The sequence below is a fragment of the Maylandia zebra genome, unplaced genomic scaffold, assembly GCF_041146795.1.
Source record: "Maylandia zebra isolate NMK-2024a unplaced genomic scaffold, Mzebra_GT3a scaffold01, whole genome shotgun sequence".
Lineage (NCBI taxonomy): Eukaryota > Metazoa > Chordata > Actinopteri > Cichliformes > Cichlidae > Maylandia > Maylandia zebra.
In genome coordinates, this window is record NW_027490031.1 from 1042254 (window position 1) to 1055963 (window position 13710).

The 13710-nt window shown below is 42.7% G+C and overlaps 1 protein-coding gene across 3 annotated transcripts; it reads left to right on the top strand.

The window, feature by feature from the left end:
- The first annotated feature begins 2735 nt into the window (after nucleotides 1-2735).
- On the top strand, nucleotides 2736-11344 carry LOC143415601 (uncharacterized). 3 transcript variants are annotated; one of them, XM_076880886.1, is made up of 5 exons: nucleotides 2736-2857; nucleotides 5759-5846; nucleotides 6218-6326; nucleotides 9877-9951; nucleotides 10309-11344. In XM_076880886.1, the coding sequence occupies exons 3-5, from the start codon at nucleotides 6249-6251 to the stop codon at nucleotides 11197-11199; spliced, it is 1044 nt and encodes a 347-aa protein (XP_076737001.1). In that variant the 5' UTR covers nucleotides 2736-2857; nucleotides 5759-5846; nucleotides 6218-6248; the 3' UTR covers nucleotides 11200-11344. The 3 variants fall into 3 exon arrangements, with proteins under 3 accessions (XP_076737001.1, XP_076737002.1, XP_076737003.1); XM_076880887.1 differs by lacking the exons at nucleotides 2736-2857; nucleotides 5759-5846 and having other exon boundaries at nucleotides 6201-6326; XM_076880888.1 differs by lacking the exons at nucleotides 2736-2857; nucleotides 5759-5846; nucleotides 6218-6326 and adding an exon at nucleotides 9532-9650.
- Nucleotides 11345-13710: the final 2366 nt, after the last annotated feature.

The following is a 13710-nucleotide window of genomic DNA, read 5'->3' on the forward strand; positions in this document are numbered from 1 at the left end:
CCAGACAAAACAAAATCCGATCACTCCAGCCATCGCTGTGGGGAACGTTCCAGGTCAGATGAGCCTGAAAAAAACCTCCCAGGGTAACATCAGAATCCTGAATCCAAAACGATGAATTACAACACAGTTTGGTTTTCATGAGGCAGTTTCTCAAAAGAGAAGTAAAAGGAAGTGAAAGAGCTGCTGCTGCTATTAAAAATATATTTCATTAGTAAGAATCATTTCAAAACTTGTTCATCACCCATCATTTTGAATTCAGAAGCTGTGAAGAAGTGCTGATGAAGCAGGATGTGAAGAAACTGTAAGTGAAGGCAGTGACTCTCAGTTTTCAGTTTTATTTGTCATATGCAAGTTGGCACAGGGTCAACATCACAATGAAATGTATTTGACGAGCATAAGACAGTCACTCAGCAGAATGGTACAGTAGAAATATATATATATATATATAAATAAATATAAATAATAAAAAATAAATAGAAAAATAGTAAAGAGCAAAATATTAATAAGATGTAGTAAAGGAAAAAAGAGATTTTCAGTTAACTGACTAAATATAAATATATGTACACACTAGTGATTAAATAAAGAAGATCTTAAATAGGAATGTGTGTGTGTGTGTGTGTGTGTGTGTGTGTGGGGCGGCAGATTGGATGTTGCACAGGAATGAGCAGCAGTACAAACTAAACAGTACAAAAAAGTTTTTTTTGTTTTTTTTTAGTGGCAGTTATTACAGTATTGCACTTTTTAAAATATGAATATCAATAAAGTGGAGTGACCAGTGCAGATTATAGAGAGTATTTGTGAAGCTGCAGGGTAGCTTCTGAGTGCGTCCTGTGGAGTGTGTTGTGTGTGTTTAAGTGTTGTGGTTGAGGTGTCGTATGGGTTGGTGGTAAAAACTGTTTTTGAGTCTTGTAGTCCGAGCAGACAGGCTCCTGTAACGTCTGCCAGATGGTAACAAGGAGAACAGCTGATGTGCTGGGTGGCTGTGGTCCTTGATGATGCTGTGAGCTTTACGGAGCCAAACTTCCTCAGCCTCCTCAGGAAGTAAAGCCGCTGGCGAGCTTTCCTGATAGCAGTGTCTGTGTGAAGGGTCCAGGAGAAGTCCTCGGTGATGTTGACTCCAAGGAATTTGAAGCTGCTGACCCTTTCGACCTTGACACTGTTTATGTGGATGGGCTGGTGTTCTCTGACTGGTCGTTTCCGGTAGTCCACTATCATTTCTCTAGTTTTGCTGATGTCAGGTTATTTTCCAGCCACCACTCGTACAGCGCCATCACCTCCTCCCTATAGGCCATCTCATCGTTGTCTGTGATGAGGCCTATGATGGTTGTGTCATCCGCAAACTTGATGATGATGTTGGACTCTTGTTTAGCAACACAGTCGTGTGTGAACAGGGAATATAGGAGGGGGCTAAGCACACAACCCTGTGGCGTACCTGTGTTTAGGATGAGTGATGAGGAGGTGTGCTTACCAACTCTCACCACCTGGGGCCTGTTGGTGAGGAAGTTTAGAATCCATCTGCAGATGGATGAGCTTTGAGGCAAGTTTTGAGGGGACGATGGTGTTAAATGCCGAGCTGTAGTCGATGAAGAGCATCCTTGCATATGTATTCCCTTTTTCCAGGTGAGTGAGGGTGGTGTGCGTTGCCAGGGCGATGGCATCCTCTGTGGCTCTGTTTGTCCGATAGGCGAACTGAAGAGGGTCCGGTGTGTCAGGGAGGGAGGAGCAGATGTGACCTTTGACCAGCCGCTCCAGGCACTTCATGATGACGGATGTCAGTGCAACAGGACGGTAGTCATTCAGACAGGAGACCACTGATTTTTTGGGAACGGGAATGATGGTGGATGCTTTGAGGGACGTGGGGACCACTGACTGCCTCAGGGAGAGGTTAAAGATGTTGGTGGACACCTCTGCCAGCTGGTCGGCGCACGCTCTGAGAGGCCAGCCTGGGATGCCGTCCGGTCCCGGAGCTTTGTGAGGATTGACCTTTTTAAAGAATTTAATCTGAACACAACTCGTTTCTTTAAATGTTGAGAGGTTTTGTTAAAACTCATCATTCACTTCTTGACTCCACCAAACAGCTGCTGAGATGACAACGACTCAGGTCAAGAAATGTCATTACTTCCAGGCTGGACGACTGTAATTCATTATTATCAGGATGTCCTAAAAACTCACTGAAAAGCCTTCAACTAATCCAAAATGCTGCAGCAAGAGTCCTGACAGGGACTAGAAAGAGAGAGCAGATTTCTCCTGTTTTGGCTTCCCTTCATTGGCTTCCTGTTAAGTCCAGAATTGAATTCAAAATCCTGCTCCTCACATACAAGGTCTTAAATAATCAGGCCCCATCTTATCTTAATGACCTTGTAGTACCATATCACCCTATTAGAGCACTTCGCTCTCGCTCTGCAGGCTTGCTTGTTGAATGGGAGGCAGAGCCTTCAGTTTTCAGGCCCCTCTTCTGTGGAACCAGAGTAACCCATTATTCAAGTGATTCCAAAACTGTCGTGTTCAGTTAAGAAGGAAGTCTGTATCTTCTATACATTTGTACTTGTATTTGTTTAATGAGTTATAGTTAGGAAGAATTCACTGTTTGTGTTATGAGCTGGCCTAAGTCCAACCTCTGAGCAGAGTTCCAGTTTTCGTGTGTCTATCCCTGCTCACCTGCAGATCATTAGCAGCAATCATGTGGGTGTACTTAAGACCAGCTCAGCCCTTCACTTGCCAGATCATCAGCTACCTTATTGTGGTAATTGGCCTTAATGCTTCACTCTTTTTTGCCCTTTCTGGACCATTGCTTCACCAAAAGGCAGATCACACAAAGCTCCGATTAACAGCTCATTTGGAAGTACTGACATGTGGAGTAAGTACAGCAGCTCTGCTGTGATAATGCATGTAGGGTACATACAACTGGATATGTAAATGTAATGATGGATCAATGAAATCTATATTACAAAGTATAACCACAATTATAGTCTAAGGAGCTTGGAAAGAAAGCAAATGGAGTTTCATGAAGACGTATCACCTCTCATCTGAGAAGCTTCTTCAGTTCTAAACCCATATGGTGTAGAGCAGGGGTCCCCAATCCCAGTCCACGAGGGCCGGTGTCCCTGCAGGTTTTAGATGTGTCCTTGATCCATCACAGCTGATTTAAATGGATAAATTACCTTCTCAACATGTCTTGAAGTTCTCCAGAGGCCTGGTAATGAACTAATCATGTGATTCAGGTGTGTTGACACAGGGTGAGATCTAAAACCTGCAGGGACACCGGCCCTCGTGGACTGGGATTGGGGACCCCTGGTGTAGAGTCACAGATATTTAAAGCAAAGTGGGGTTGTCCTTTGAGATGGTCGTTAGCACACTATTGATCACGTGTCTCATCGCATGAGCTAAGGTAGTGGTTCACAAACTGGAGTGTGTGTCCCCTAGAGGGGACGCAGAGCCATTGTGGGAGGGCAGTAAGAATTAAAAAATTAAAAAAAAAACACACACACATACAAACAGAACAAGACATAGAACAGAAACACAATTTTTACATCATGGACAATAGTTACCAAAGCAGAGTACAGTACAGTTGTTAAAATTAGAGTACAGATCGTGTGCAAACAGAGCAGGATACTGAAAGATGTTTAAATAGTTAAGAATATTTAGAATAATTAGAAAAGTGCAGATTGTGTATTGTACCTGTGCATTAAAAAGTAGACATGTATAGTGTATATATAAGCTGAAAAAAGTAATGTGCAAGTTATAACAGTAGAAGTTGTTACAGCACTGATGTAATCTGTGTTTGTTGGGAGCAGTTTTGATCGTACAGTCTGACAGCTGCAGGGAGGAAGGACCTGCGGAAACGCTCCTTCATGCATCGAGGATGCAGCAGTCTGTCACTGAAGCAGCTCTGCAGTTCAGCAACATTTACATGCATGGGATGGGAGACTCTGTCCATCAGAGATGTTAATTTGGCCAGAGTCCTTCTGTCTCCCACCACCTGCACTGGGTCCAGGGTGCATCCCAGAACAGAGCTGGCCTTCCTGATGACTTTGTCCAACCTCTTCCTCTCAGCTGTCGATAAACTGCTGCTCCAACACACAACACTGTAAAAAATGACAGATGCCACCACAGAGTCATACAAGGTCTTTAAAAGCGCTCCCTGTGCTCCAAATGACCTCAGCCGCCTCAGCAGGTAGCGTCTGCTCTGACCCTTCCTGTAAAGAGCATCAGTGTTGTGGCTCCAGTCCAGTTTATTATTCAGGTGAACACCCAGGTACGTATAAGAGTCCACTATCTCAATGTCCACTCCCTGGATGTTCACCGGTGTCAGTGTGGTGGGTCTGCGTCTCCGGATGTCCACCAACTCCTTGGTTTTCCCGGCGTTGATCAGCAGGTGGTTCTGCTGACACCAGTCCACAAAGTCCAGAGTCCACTGTCTGTGCTCTGAGTCGTCCTCACCTGTGATGAGGCCGACTATCGCAGAGTTGTCAGAGAACTTCTGTAGGTGGCAGCGTGGGGAGTTGATGGAGAGGTCTCAGAGTAGAGGGTGAAGAGGAACGGTACCAGCACAGTTCCCTGTGGGGCCCCCGTACTGCAGACCAGCGTATCAGAGACACAGCCCTGTGTCCTCACATACTGTGGGCATTCTGTGAGGTAGTCCAGTATCCACTGGGACATGTGGTGGTCCACTCCCGATAGCTCCAACTTGTCTCTCAGAAGTCGTGGCTGGATGGTGTTGAAAGCCCTGGAGAAATCAAAGAACATGATCCTCACAGTGCTTCCAGGCTTCTCCAGGTGAGTCAGAGCTCAGTGCAGGAGGTAGATGATGGCGTCCTCCACCCCGATGCCAGGCTGGTAAGCAAACTGCAGCGGATCCAATGAAGACCTCACCAGGGGGCGCAGATGGTTAAGAACCAACCTCTCGAGGGTCTTCATCAGATGTGGCGTCAGGGCTACCGGCCTGTAGCTGCTGAGGTCCTTGGGATGGTGGGAGGTCTTTGGTACCGATACCACACAGAAGGTCTTCCACAGCTGTGGTACTTTCCCCAGTGACAGTCAGGTTGAACAGATAACCTAGGATGCCACACAGTTCATGTGCGCAGCACCTCAGGAGCCTGGAGCTGATGTCATCTGGACCTGCAACCTTACGCAATCTTGCCTTCATATATTGTCTTCAGCTTCACCTGCACAACAGCTGTCGTGCCAAGGCAGGTGTCCCCAAAATAATTGGTTTGCCCTGCGTCAGGAGCACACGCTGGGCTCTCCAAATCACAGACAAACAGTATTCCCCATTTTTGATTTTTAGTTCACAAACACTTCTTAGAACGACCAACTAATCCTGAAACTTTGGAGGTTTTAGCTCTCTGTACAGGGAAGTTACAGGAGGATAAAAATAATTATCAGGCAAAATGTCATTCGTTTGTTAAAATAATCCCGTCTGATACCACGTGAGAACAATAAATATATAATTTTCTATTGTCACCCTAAAACTGAATGGTAATGTAACGATTATTATTATCATTATTGTCATAGGTTTTGGGTGGTTCTTGTGACATATTAACATCACCTGATGCGAGATGTATGTCGGGTTTTAGGCACCTGGGAAGGATCTCAAAGCTGGGTTAATTCTGCTCTAGACTTCAGGGTAACATCAGGATCCTGAATCTAAAACGATGAATTACAACACAGTTTGGTTTTCATGAGGCAGTTTCTCAAAAGAGAAGTAAAAGGAAGTGAAAGAGCTGCTGCGGCTATTAAAAATATCTTTCATTAGTAGGAATCATTTCAACACTTGTTCATGACCCATCATTTTGAAGTCAGAAGCTGTGAAGAAGTGCTGATGAAGCAGGACATAAAGAAACTCTGTAAGTGAAGGCAGTGACTCTCTGAAAGGCCGTTAAACATGACACTCTCACACATGCTCAGCAGTTTTCCTCACAGTATCCAACAGTTACAGTTTCTCAGCAGACATCAAATTAATTCTCTGTGAAGCCATTTATTTCTTTAGAAGTCTGAACACTGTACACGTTTCACAGCAGTCAGTGTGTAAACAGCTGGTACCTGAAAGTCCATCAGGAGTTTCTTTTTCTTTAGAACATTAAAGATCTGGATGAGTTCAACTCTGATGGTTTTGTGTCCTCTGAAGAAATGAATTTAATCTGAACACAACTCGTTTCTTTAAATGTTCAGAGGTTTTCTAAAAGTTCATCATTCACTTCCTGACTCCACCAAACAGCTGCTAAGATGACAACGACACAGGTCAAGAAATGTCATCATCTCAGAGTTCCTCACCTGCTTCCGTCATGTCCATCACGAAGATCCCAGTAGAAGCTGAATGCATGAAGGTCAGTTTGTGAAGTAAAATAAAAACTGAAGGCTCTGCCTCCCATTCTACTTGTGAAGATGATGTCAGATTTTTTCAAAACCTTTAAATGTTACAGTGTTTCAATTTAGTTCAGTTTTATTTAAACAGTGCACGTCAAGGTGTTTTGAACATCACTACTGGGCAGTAATGCAACCTTGGTCTGCTCACCATCATGACCCGACGCACAGTCCTGGAGAGGAATTGCGACTCCCGATAATATCGTCCGTGGCTCTTCCCACTGCAGGAAGCAACAGTTTGATACCAGTTAAAGATGGGGAACATGAATACAAATCAAATCATTAAAAATAATATCAGACTTTCCCTCCTTCATACCAAACTTGTCACTTTCCCTTCAGGAACCTAAAAAGAATCCAAATTGACCTGGACTGGTGGGGCAGGTGCTGGGTTCAAACTAGATAGAGGCTCAATGTAGTCTTAAGAAACTGATCAGACACAAATCTTAAAACCAGTCCTTTTGTTTAACCCTTTAAGACCTACCATAGAACCAAGTCCGCCAGAGCTTATATTCTATTTTTACATACTGTGGAGCCATTTTTGGGAGCATTTCAAGTTGCTATACAGCAATACAACCATTATAGCCCAGATTTTAATAATATGCATTCATTAAGTGCACAGTAATTACATAAATTGCAAAAAAGTGCAATAAACTACAAAAAAATTGAAAATCGTTTTTGCTTTTTTAACATATATTTGTAGTTAGAGAAATTTAAGAGGCTTATCCCTCAAAACTGTAAATACAAAAAAGTTGCACAAAATAGTTTCCCACCACAGGAAATTTATTTTAAGTTTCTTCATAGTTTTATTTTTGAAATACACCAATTTTTATACACTGCAGGAAAAACGAAAATAAATATTATAGTGCAAATTTGCAAAAAAGCAGCATATGCATCAAAATAAACTATTTCCAGCAGTGCAATATGAGTCCTAAGCATCCCAGAAACGACACAGAAAGGCATAAAGTCAAAGATAACTTTTAAAAAGACGAGTATAGGCCCTGAGGCCCTGATAGTAAAAAAGACTACATTTCCGCGAAAATGACGTCCGGTTTCGGGCAGGTAATGGCGGAAATGCAAAAGTTCGCGCTGACGTCTATTCCAACGTAGGAAGTGTTATGAACAGCTGATCGGATCGGCAAAGCGTGTTTCTGGAATATTATGTTTTTGTTCCTGCAAGCGCTTTTTATGCAGTTTTTGCAAAGCTTTATGTGGAAGGAAACCGTGACCGAGGACAAACTGATGGCATCAGATGTAAGTACAACTCCTCCAGTTTCATATGCAAAAAAATTTTTGCGCTAGCTTACTTGGTTGCCGTGCTACTGGGATTTAAAAATAGTTATGCAAAACAGAGCGTGCCTGCTCCGATCGGCGGGTTAAACTTGCTTCATGGGTTTAGTAGTAATGTGGCAGCTGTGAAAGACAGCACAGGGGCACTAATCATGGCAGCACAGGAACAAGCTCTGAGCACAAGATCCAAGGAGGCTGGGGTCTATCACACCAGGCAAGACCCCAGGTGCAGGCTGTGTAAAGATGCCCCAGAGACAATCCAGCACATAACAGCAGGGTGCAAGATGCTAGCAGGCAGAATTATTGCGCTAGGATCCTGTGAGACTTCCAGATACAGAAGGACAAACTGGTGATGGTAACCAGCTGGACATAGTGGTGTTGGACAAGCAGAGGAAGATAGACATAGTGATGGATATAGCTGTACCAAGCAGCAGACTTTATATTGCATATCCTGCCATAAATTGTGTATGGTATGATCTATTAAGGTATGATGGAGTGCCTTCTTTCACATTCAGACATGGATTGATCTTGAGCTAGGCGGATGCAGGCCCCCAGTCTGCGTATTGCCTGGTGCATAGAGTTCAGAGCTATAATACAGAGTTCCAATGTGGAGAGTCTTCAGTGTGTATCAACGTCAGCACCACCAAAACTGGACTATTTCAGACACACAGATGTTTAAACTTTTGGTCTGTTAAGTTTGGCCTTCAGCAGGAACCAAGGGCAGTGATAAGCACCCGCTTTACAGCTGTACATGTGTCTGCAGCAGAGTCCCTCTGTGCTGGTCCTGGGCTTTCTGTTCAAACTTAAACATTTAGATCCTGAACGACCTTGTGTGTCCTTGCTTGAACGAGCATTTGTATCAGTTAGTGGGACTGAAGGCAAAGGATTATAATGAAATTTATTTTGAATTATTGATAATGATTGTAATTCTCAAACCAGAAACCCTGGATGACCAGCCAGATCCGCACACTTCTCAAAGCCCAGGATGCTGCCTTCAGGTCGGGCGACTGAGTTCTGTACAGGTCTGCTCGACCTGATCTGAAAGAAGCTAAGACGGACCATAAAAGTAGCATAGAGTCCCACCTGTCCAGCAACAACACACGGGGGGTGTGGTTGGGCATACAAGACATCCGAAACCAAAGAGGCTGCACTGTGAAAACAGGAAACTTAAGTGCGCCACTGCTGAAGGAGATAAACACCACAACAGCAGCACCCTGCTCCCATCCTCATCCTCACCTGGTTCCTGCACCGCTCCATTTACTGTAATGGAGCACGATGTCAGACGTGTGCTCCTCATGGGGGATGTTGGCTCGCTCGGCGGTAGGCAGAACAGTGGAGCCCCTGAGGCCTAACAGCTGATCCCTGCTGTAAATAATGGGAGGTCAGACCTCCATGTGCTCTCCGGACACAGATGCCGTAAAAATGTGATAAAAAACATGATTGATACATAAAATTCTGAGACCCATTGTGGAGTAGTACAGTCCACAATTAAAAAAAAAACAATAACAAGAAACACAATAACAACAAAGAAAGAGAAAAAATGACTCCGTCAGGTCGGAGCTGCTGATACTGGCTGCCAGCTCGGAGCGGCGCTGGAAGTAGAAGTACTGAGCATCTCCATCATAGTCAGCAATGGCAGTGAAAACAGGTATTTTTACAGATATTCAGATAAAAAACAAACAAACAAAAAAAAAAACATTTCAGATTAATATCTCTGAGAAATCAAACTTCACCTTCATTTTTCATTGATATATTTAATCCATATGTAGCTACTGACAGTCCACACAGTGCTCAAATGTGTTTTTATTCATTAATATACAACAGATTATTTTTTTTTAATTCATGTTTAGCTCAGTTGATCATCATGTGAATGCAGAGAAGCAGGAAAGGAGGAGGGCTGAAACTGCACGTCAGAGATGATTTCACAATTGTACTGATGCTGTTGTGTGTATAAAGACCGATCAGCAGCTTTCAGCCAGCCAAACGCTGTCTATACACACGTAAGTATACAACTGCTCACACAGCATCTGTTTGCTCTTTACGTTCCTTTAAATTTGGCAAAAAATTACCCTTCTTTACCCATCTTGAGGTAATCAATTAAAAGTCATTTCTCGGTCCAGCATGTTGTACAGTGCGTTCCCAGGCAAGTTTCTTGGGGAGGCAGAGAGCATAAAATCTTTATGAGTAGTTCAACTTACAGGTACCTTAATGTGTTTGTGGTTTAAGGAGGAAGAGATGGAGACTATGAAGACTCTGCTGAAGGTTTATCTGCTGCTGCTGATCGGACCTCCCTTCACTCTGGTAACGCTTCAGATTCTCTTTTGTGTCCAGTCTGTGTGAAAATGTGCTCTCTGCAGCTTTTCAGTTTTTCACACATTTATTTCATCGTGTGGGGTCAAACTTACTTTTTAGCATAAAATACAAAAACATTCAGAACAATTCAAGTTTAATTAGCTACACATTTTTAAAAAAAAACAACTAACGATCTGTTTAGTAGCAAAATCATGTCATTTTATTATATCTCAGAAAAAACCGTAAATGTAGACAAAGTAGTAATGCTACAGCAGTTTCAGCTGCCATGCACCTTCCTGATTTCAAACTTTTAAAACAGTTTTTAAATCTTTCTGTTTACTCATTAATCTTTTAACTTTGACGCAGCAACAAACAGTGGGCAAGTACATCACCGAGCTCCAGGTGTCTCTGGATGAAGCTGAAGAGGCGTGTCTTAGCAGTCAAGGTTTCAGCAAAATCGATGTTGATCTGAACAAAGGAGCTGAAGGAAAATACATCTACCTTTGGTACAAAACAGGCAGCAGCTCACCAATCACCAGGATTCAGCTTACATTCAATGGTGGCATGAGCAGGGGTCTGATCACTGCAGGTTACCAGAAGATTGACAAGAACCTCAATGCCGGAACGAGCGGAGACAACATCTACCTGTGGTACTACAGAGGTAACTCAGAGTACGATGTTCCCATTGTGAACCTTCATGTCTCTATAGATGCAAGGGTGGAAGCCCTGATGTTCACACTTGGATGGGAGAGACTGGCCTGTGATCTGAACCGGAAAGCTAGAGGAAAATGGATCTACCTGTGGGTGGAGAGGGAGAGACCAACCTACATCTGTGACATCGCTGCCAATGCTGACTATGATGGAGACGCTGACTACTTCCGGAACGGCTACATCAGAGTGGACGAAGATACCAACAGAGGTGCAGGAGGATCCTTTGTCTTCATCTGGTACCGTCAGACCAATAACTCTCAAAGAGCCATCACAGATCTGCAGCTCTCCACTAACGATAGAGAGAAGATGTTGTTTCCCTATATGGGCTTTACAAGGGTAACTACTGATCTAAGCAAGGGGGCAGGAGGAAGTTACGTGTACCTGTGGTACAAGAAAGGCTCCGGTCATCCCATTCGGGCGGTCTCTGTGATCGTCAACACAGCAGCTGTGGAGGCGTACAGCTTTCCCAGGGTCTTCATTAGACAAAAAAACCTCAACAGTGGGAACAAAGGTAATACACTGTACCTGACCTTCAGTTCGTTTTAGTAACAGAGCTGGGAATGCTCACTGGGCAGAAACCAAAGAGTCTATGGTGTTCCTGTTTAACCAGTTTGATTGTTTTTCTTTCCTTGCTGAAATGATTTGACTCCAACAATGATCATTGATCCTACAGTCAATCTGTTCGATTAGCTCTGTCTCGCTGTATTCTGATGATTGTCACTGTTTCAATAAAGTCTGTTCAGAATATGAAATATCTTTGTGTCATGTGTAAAACCTCGGTGCATGTCAAGAGAATCTGAAGAAGTGAGAGAAGAGAGCAGCTCAGCAGGATCACTGCATGACTTCATTTAGCAGAAACTTCACTGTGTGGACATCACGAGTTTACTTCGTGATACTTACTTAGAATTAGCAGTGTCGGGTAATTTCCTATAAAAACCAGTTCAAAACAGGGTGCACGTTAAGAACAGTTACCACATGAACCATTATACACACTCCAATATATATAATGTTCTAACACATGACAAAACTTCTATTTATTTTTTTTATTTTTTTAACTTTTTATTTTGTACTTTTCCAAATTTCTAGTACATGCAAACAAAAATATGAAAAACGAACACAAAAGAAACAAACTAAAAGGTATAAAGCACACCTAATCTGTGGGGAAAAGAAAACAAAGAATAATTTTACACCTATATATAGAGATGGGGCCAGGGAATACCCAAAGCAGGGGCGATTTTAACCCATTTGGAGGGTGCTTCAGCACCCCCAAAAATGAATCAAAGCACCCCCAAACATTTCTTACTTGTTTTTTATACTTTTTCGACAATATTTGCTGTTTGTGTGACATACTACTAAAAATATAAAAAGCATACAGTACTTAGTTGAGACCAATGTTCCCTCGAAGCTACGCACGTGCGCAATTGCGCACTGCTGGCATGGTCTCTGTGCACAGAAAATCTGCGTTGCGCACAAAAAAAAAAAGAAAAATGCTAGTACCTGAATTCAAATTCAAATTAAAACTTTAACAATTCTGTTTTCCAGTGTTAGTCAGTGAGTGACTGGCTGCCGCCGTATGGGATTAGAACGAAGCCACCTTATCCCATAGTCCAGCCAATGATGCGATTCACATTCGTATATACGCAGCTAATCAACGTGGTTGACAGGCTATGACAGCGTCCTTATGTGCCGACACCGGTGTTTTAGCAAAGCGGCCGATGTGGAGTGAAGCCACGTTAATGACAACGTGTACAACCATTGGAGATGTGAGCAGGACAGACGAACAACTGATGGAAACAGTGTGGACTTTATACCAGTTTTTAAATTGTGTTGATCGGCCACGTAAAACCAGAGTTGTGATAAAAATATCTGCAATGTTTGGTTTTCTTCCTGAATACTGTCGTTGTTTATATTTACTGCGGGAAGAAACGGTAAAAACTGCGTTTTATAAGAAAAAAAGCTCGAAAGCCTGTGAGCAAAGACAAAACCCCCCGCTTCCACTTTCATTTTCGTGCAAAAAAGTACCATGTCGACCAATCAAAAAATGATATGGCAACGATGCATCTAGTTGTTAAGAAACGGGGGAAGTTTTAGGAGTGACGGCGGTGTTTTGAGATGTGAGAGATTTGAGACGTTTAGCGCAAATCTTGTGTAGTTAGTGTGTAGTTAGTGTGTAGTGTAGTCAATAGTTTTGTTGTGTGTGTCAGAACAATGAGGCGACTGCTGAATGTTACAGGTGTTACAGCAGTGATACATCTGCTGCTGTCAGGCCTGCAGGTATCAGGCTGTTGTTCTCCTTCATCTCATAGTGGACAGAAATTATTCTTTGGAGCGGCACAAATAATTTGTGTGGCATCAGATTTGATGCAGAACAGCTGATTGTTCTGTAAATAGTTTGAAATGTTTATTTTAAAAAACGCCTTGGCTGCATTTAAAAAAATAGCTGCAATAAATCCTGTTGTTTGCATAACTGAGTAACTTTTTTGAAGAAGTAACTATATAATTAATTGTCCAGCATTGGTCTTTATTTACTGTATTTTGCAGACAGAGTTACAGACTCTCTGCCAGACCACAGACTCATAATACCAGTCAAAGCTTTATAAAAAAAGAAAAAGAAAAGAAAGAAAGTTGTGTTTTCAAAATTGGAGTTTAAGTTATTTTTACTTCCAATAGTCTTAACAAGGTCAATGACTAGATTTTTTTAACATTTTCATTGTAAGTGGGCTAAAGCAGTTAATTAAAGGTAGTCTAACATAAATGTAAATGCTGTAATTTGGTTTTATTTTTAATAAACTATATAACTTGGATGGATTCGATGCTGTCGTGACCACAGTGCACACGTCTGATGTCGCAGTGGTCCAAGGGACGCTCAGGGAGTTTGCGTGTTCACTCAGACACATGAAAAATTAGAGGGAACATTGGTTGAGACGCAACATTTTAACAACAAAAGTATAGATACTCCCCCCTCCCAAAATGTTTTTTTCCAGCTCGCCTCTCCCCTACTCTGACTCTAGCACTGTCTGCCAGAGGGATGGTGGCTGAGACGCAGCGGAGCAGAGG

Coding starts and splice junctions, on each gene's coding strand:
- LOC143415601 (XM_076880886.1), top strand. CDS start 6,249: ATGTCATCATCTCAGAGTTCCTCACCTGCTTCCGTCATGTCCATCACG. Junction 6,327..9,876: donor TAGAAGCTGAATGCATGAAG/GTCAGTTTGTGA, acceptor TTGTGGTTTAAG/GAGGAAGAGATGGAGACTAT. Junction 9,952..10,308: donor TCGGACCTCCCTTCACTCTG/GTAACGCTTCAG, acceptor ACTTTGACGCAG/CAACAAACAGTGGGCAAGTA.